This window comes from Cyrtonyx montezumae, unplaced genomic scaffold (assembly GCF_038088225.1).
Source record: "Cyrtonyx montezumae isolate F1298 unplaced genomic scaffold, pur_monq_1.0 scaffold_57, whole genome shotgun sequence".
Lineage (NCBI taxonomy): Eukaryota > Metazoa > Chordata > Aves > Galliformes > Odontophoridae > Cyrtonyx > Cyrtonyx montezumae.
Genome location: NW_027072064.1, coordinates 117,624 through 123,803, shown reverse-complemented (window position 1 = coordinate 123,803; position 6,180 = coordinate 117,624). Strand labels below are relative to the sequence as shown.

The window sequence follows — 6,180 nt, the reverse complement described above, 5'->3', positions numbered from 1 at the left end:
GGGTTGAGGGGGGGGGGGGTTGGGGGGGGTTGGGAGGGGAGGAAGGGAAGGGGGGTGCTGCTGGGAGTGGGTCCCAGGATGCAGAGCGGTGCACAAGTGGAAAGTGAAGGGGTGGCGATGGGTTTCCCCAAGAGGGGGCTGCGGGGTTCCCCCCCACCCCGGCTCGCCGTGGGTGGCTGCGGGTGCCCCCGAGCCGGCACTAATCCTCTGTCCGCTGACCCCCGGGCTACCCCCGGTCGGGGAGGGGGCCCCGCTCAGCCCCGCGCCTTTCATCTGCCGCAGACAAAGCCCCACGAGGGGTTGGGGGCTTCTGAGCCGCTTTGTGCTGCGAGTGATGAATGTGTGACCCACACGGGGCTGCGGCCCTTCTCCCCCTGCCTTTTGTCATGCATTTTTTTAGATTTGGGGTCCCCAAGGTCTCTCCAGGTGGCTCCCTCGAGGCTGGGAGGGGAGGGGCAGTGGGGCTTTGTCCTGGGATGCGTTGGCTCCTGTCCCTGCCCCCACGAACGGGATTTTAGGTGCACTGCAGCCGTGCCAGGGGACTCGGGGAGGGCACGGTGCGGTCGTCGTGCAAGGAGCACCGTGGCCCCGTGGGCTCCAGCACAGGACACAGCACAGCCGTGCCCCACGGCTCCACGTCCCATCGGGTCCCCTTCCCGAGGGGCAGCACGAGGTGCCCAAGGTCCCTCATCCCCGGTGTCCCTGTTTGGGACGCGGTGACACAGCCGTCCCCACGGCAGTCCCTGGGGCAGCCGGGGACAGTGGTGCCCACAACCGGGCGAGCAGGGCGGTATCCGAATGCCGTCGGCTCCAGATGACAGCTGCGGGATACACTGTCATCTCCCCACGCGATGTCACCCCCACCCTCCCCCAAATAGAGCTTGCCCCCCCCCCCCAACGCTTCTTGGGGTCTAAAGCAGGGGTTGAACTCCCCCTCTCGCTCTTCCAGTTTTGATGCTGGGGATCCCATGGGCTGACCCCGTTGTCCCCATCATAAAACCACGACAAGGGGAAAGAGGGGTGGGGGGGGCTTCACCTGCTTAGAGGGCTCTGCCCCATAATGCACCCTGGAGACCCCTACTCACTCCCGCAACCCATGCAGGTGGGAATGGGGCACGGAACCGTTTCCGGGGGTCTATGCCCCCCACCCCGAGTGGGGCAGGGGGTGCTCAAGGATGCAATGGGGCTCCGGGACGGCGCAGCTCGCGAGGTGCTGCCCCCTGGCGGCTGCCTGTGGGTGGGAGGGAGGGAGGGAGATGGGGGTGGAGGGAAGGCGTGCCTCAGTTTCCCCATCTGCTGCCCCGGTAATGACAGGGCAACGGGAGGCCCTGCCCGGTCCGCCCCCCCCCGGCGCTGGGCGGCTTCAAAGGGCCCCTTCCCTGCGGCGGGGGAACAGTCCGGGCTGCGAGGGCAGCAGCGGCTGCCGGGGGTCAGAGGCAGGACCGCGGTTCCCCTCCCTGCTGAGCAAGGCTGGGGAAACTGAGGCACACCCGCGGATCAAAGCGGGCGGTGCACGCGGCTGCCCCCGGGGGGGAGCAGCTGTGAGTCGGCAACGAGAAGGAGTTGGGATTGCTTTTAATGCCACATACAAAGTCCTCTCCACCCTCTCACCCCCCATCCCAACTCTCCCCTCCCCCTCCAAAAAAAAAAAAAACCAACCTTAAAATTATTCAAAAAATAAATAAAAAGGGCCAGGTCCCCCCCCCCTTACCCCCTTCTGTGCAAAGAGAAAAGAGAAACTCCGCTCCCCAGGCCAGACCCAGGCTCCAGCAGGAAAGAAATGGGCAAAGCAAGTGAACCGGCGGCAGCATCACCCCATGGGGTGTGGGCTGCAGGGTGGGGGTCCTCAGCCCTGCACAGGGCAGAGCAGGTAGAGGGCAGCAGAGCTGGAACCTTCCCCACCCCCCACCCCCAGCTCCTCCGAGTGGAATGCTCAGAGCTGCCTGGTGCTGGGCACAGTGGCCCCACATCATAGATGGGGAAACTGAGGCAGGCAGCATGGCCCCCGCTCAGCATCAGTCCAGGGCTGCGCTGTACTGCCGCAGGGAGAAGGGATGGCTCCCAAAGAAGGGCGAGTGCTGTGGGAAAGGTGACCTATGTACATCCCTGAAGGTCAATGGCTCTCCGAGCCCCTTCCCCACCACGCTGCCCGCTGCCCCTGCTTGGGATGAGCCCCCAATGGCCTCGGCTACGAGGTCTGGCACTGCACGTGCTGACGGGTGCCATCCTCGAAGTCGTCCTCGTGGTATGCTTCGCCATGCGGCCGCCGACCCGTGCTGCCGTGGGATGTGTAGTCACTGAGTTCCACCTCCTCCGTGTCCTCAGTGGCCATCACCTCCTCCTGGGGTGGGAAGAAGGCCTGGAGCTGGCGCAGGCGCTCCGTGGGCAACCAGCCGGGCTCGGGGAACTTCACCTGTGGGTACAGAGGGGTTGAGGTGGAGACGAGCACGGGGCAGTCACACGGGGTCTGGCTCCCACACCATCCCCACACTTCACCTCGAACTTGAGGATGAGTTTTCCCTTCTGGAAGGGGCTCCTGTAGACAGGCATCCCCTCATTGGGGACGCACTTCAGGTCTCCGGGTCGGATGACATCACCTGAGAGAGAGGATGAGCGTCACCACGCTGTGCATCACCACGCTGTGTTCCCAACGCTGCTCCCAGATTTTTGCTGGGGATACTGTGCAGCTGCCCCACTTTGTGCAGATCAGGAAGAAAAGTGGAAAAGCTGCACCCCCCCGTAGAGATGGGCAACTCAGGGACAGTGTAGGATGGGAGCACGCATCCCCACGTCCCCATCCCACCTGGCTGCGAGGCGATGAGCAGGGTCCTGTTGTCCAGTGTGCGGATGACCTGCCTGCAGCCACACAACGCATCTGCCAGGCTGATCTCCCTCTTGACAATCAGGTCGTCACCACTCCGCCTGAACACCGGGTGCTCCTTCTGGTCCAGGACTATGATGATGTCCCCAGGCTCCAGCCCGGGCACCTGGTCACCCTCCTCGTGGAAGGTGATCTTCTGCCCATCCTTCATACCTACAGGGAGAGTTCAGCAGCTCAGATCCCAGCTCTGGAGCTGCATCAGGGGCGACCCATATAGCACAGCCACCATCTCACCTTTATCCAGGTGGACGCTGAGGATTTTTTTCTCCCGCACGACCTTGCGGCCGTTGCAGGTGAGGCAGCAGTCACGGGGCCGGATCCACTCGCCCTGCCCTTGGCACTGGGAGCACACCGTCTGGATCTGCTGGATCACGCCGGGCCCCAGCTGGTGGATGCGTACCTCCATGCCCGAGCCGTGGCACTTCGGGCACCGTCGCTGCGCGCCCTCCCGCACCCCGCAGCCTGCGGGTGAGGGCAGGTGGGAGGTGAGGGCTGGGCACGCTGCTGACCCCCTGTCTCGGTCCCCCCAGGCCCTCACCTCCGCATTTCCTGCAGATGATGTTCTTCTGTAGGGACAGCTTGCGCGTGGTGCCGTTGTAGAGGTCTTCCAGTGACACTGAGAGCTGGTGCACCACCGTCTTCCCTGGAGAGATGGAGAGCCTGGATCAGCACACGGATGCGTGCAACAAGGGCTGCACCTTCAGCCACTGCTCTGCTGTTGCATGGCAGAAGGAAGCTCGGATCCTGCAGACCCCTAGGGCAGCCCCACGTCCCTGCCCCACAGCCCTCGCAATGCTACAGCTCTTCATCACCAGCCCTACCCAGAGGTGCCAGGACGCTCTTCTTCACCTCCTAATTGCCCTGCAATTAAATCCTGCCACCTCAGCAAGAAGTGCTCTGGCAAGTCATCGGGCCATCCTCTGTTGCATGACCCAGGCCTAAAGCATCCTGCTGTCATCGGAGCGCCCTGCACGCCCTGCATCCCCAGGGCCGTGGGGAGCCGAGGGCAGCACCAGGTGACTCACCCCAGCCTGGGGACAGCGGGGGACTGGGCAGGGCCCTTTGAAGAGGGGCAGCTGGAGAAAGTAATGAGGGTGACAAGGAACTGTGCTGGGCTGTGTACCACGAGGAGCGAGGTGGCCCGAGGGCCACCAACTGGGTGCTGGCGTCCCCAGAGTCAACAAGTCAACTCCATCCCATCCCCCCAGAGCCAACGCAGCCAACACGTCAACCTTATACTGTCTTCAGAGCCAGCAGCTCAACCCTGTCCCATCCTTGGAGCCAACAACAGCTCAACCCAATCCCATCTCTGCTCTCGCTGTCACCCCAGTGCCAGCTCCCAGTGTCTCCAGCACCCATACCTCGCCGGTCCGCCCGACCACGCATCCTCACACCACCTCCAAAGAATAGATCAAAGATGTCCATGGGGGATCCAAAGCCAGGGCTGCCTCTGCTGCCCAGGCCACCCTCCTTCATGGCCCGCTCCCCGCCTCGGTCGTACAGCGCCCGTTTGTGGGCATCCGACAGCACCTCATAGGCCTGCGAGATCTGCTTAAACTGGGTGGGAAGAGAGCGGGGTGAGCAGGGTGGGGGCAGAGGGGCGGTGTGGGGCTGGGGGATGGTAGTGGGGGGCTGTGCCTACCCGCTCGCCCTCGCTGGGGTTCTTGTCGGGGTGATAGCGCAGTGCCAGGCGCCGGTACGCCCGCTTGATCTCATCCAGGCTGGCACCCGGCCGCACTCCCAGCAGATCGTAGTAGCCCGTCTCCTTCACCATCGTCCTCGCTGCTGCGAGGGGGGAGACGTCACCTCTGCATCCCCACGTCCCGTGTCTCCATTCCCCTTCCCCCCACGCCCCCCCCCAACCCGTGCCTCAGTTTCTCCACTTCCACAGCCGCCCCACTCCGCGTGCCGCCCGCCGATAAAGCCCCAGCTTATTGGGGGATGGGGAGAGGGGGGGTTATCTCTCTGCTCAACCCCTCCCGCTCCGCGCTGACCCCCGGGTCATTGGGAATCGGGGAGAAAGGAGGGGGGACTGCCCCGTGGTGGGGGTGTCCCCGTCCCTCCTGTGCTGTGCGGCCCCGCAGCTGTCACCGCGCTGCCCCCTCTCGCTGCGGGGGGGGGGACTCACACCGCGGGGATAAGGCCCCTTCGGGCCGAGGGGGGTGGGCAGCGCGGGGCCGCGGGGTCACCGCTGACCGCGGGGGGGGTTGGGGGCGGTGGGGACTCGGGGGGCACCGGGGGCGGCACCCCCCACACCCCCCCCCCGCACTCACCGCTGTTCCGCCGCCCGTCTCCGAACTCTCTGGAAGCCCGGCCACGCCCCCCGCGCGCCCCATTGGCTGGGAGTCTCACCGACGGACACGCCCCCAACGCCGAATGCGCCGCACCCATTGGCCTCTCTCTGAGAATACCCGCCTCTTGGCCACGCCTCCTGCTGGATGCCGTCTCTTCCGGGAAGGTCGGAAGCCCGCCGGCTTGCGATTGGCTGAGATGGCCGTGCCGGGCAGACGCCTCCTTTTTCATTGGTCAGTTCGGTTGGCCAATGAGGTGAAAGAGTGGAAAGGCCGAAAGCGGTGGTTCTCCGGCAGGTGGCGCTATAGGGCGCGGTGGGAGAGAGGCGGGAGCGCGCAGGGCCGCGCGGGAGCGCGCGTGCTTTGGGGGACTTCTGTGGGGCGGATTTACGGACTTCTGGAGATGTGGGACTTCTGGAGCATGGGTGTGACTGATGAATGTCCCCCAGGGGTAGTTTAGCAAGGTTGGCTTCGCCTCTCCGAATAGAAGTTGTTGGTTTTTGTCTTTATTTTTTTTTGGGGGGGTGGGGGGGAAGATTGAGGGGGTACTTGTGGCTGAGGGTGCTGGAGGTTGAGACCACACTGAGCAGGGGACTGCCCCCCACCCTCACCAGTGGTCCTGTCCCGCTGCTTTCGGGTGGGGGATCACCGATAGCATCGTTCCCTCCCCAGCAGCGCAGTGGTGGGGGCTGTGCGGACCCCATCCTCCTTCCCTCACCCATACTGGGAGCCCCTCCCTCACCTGTAGCACAGCGAGACGCGGACCAGTTACTTCCCCGCTTCCCAGCGCCGGGGGCTAGCTCAGGAGAAAGGCATTTCCTCCCCCTGAGCCACGGGGGAAGGGGGGGGGGGGCAACGTGCCCGGGTGCCACATCCCGGGGCCAGGGCAGTGCCACCTGCCCCACTCATCCCAGTCACCGTGTCCCCGATCCCGTGGCCATGTTTGGGAAAGCAGCAGCCTCCGGGCGAGCCGAGGGGTCGGGCATGCCGCTGCTGTCCCCATGGGCC

At 64.9% G+C, this 6,180-nt stretch overlaps 1 protein-coding gene across 1 annotated transcript; it reads right to left on the bottom strand.

Moving 5' to 3' along the window:
* Positions 1-1,716: 1,716 nt before the first annotated feature.
* Positions 1,717-5,272, bottom strand: LOC136056611 (dnaJ homolog subfamily A member 1-like). Its single transcript, XM_065748896.1, has 8 exons — positions 5,155-5,272; positions 4,524-4,666; positions 4,243-4,438; positions 3,420-3,524; positions 3,116-3,343; positions 2,804-3,034; positions 2,497-2,597; positions 1,717-2,413 (listed from the first exon to the last, which is right to left on the bottom strand). Exons 1-8 carry the CDS (start codon positions 5,270-5,272, stop codon positions 2,189-2,191), a joined length of 1,347 nt encoding a protein of 448 aa, XP_065604968.1. The 3' UTR covers positions 1,717-2,188.
* Positions 5,273-6,180: the final 908 nt, after the last annotated feature.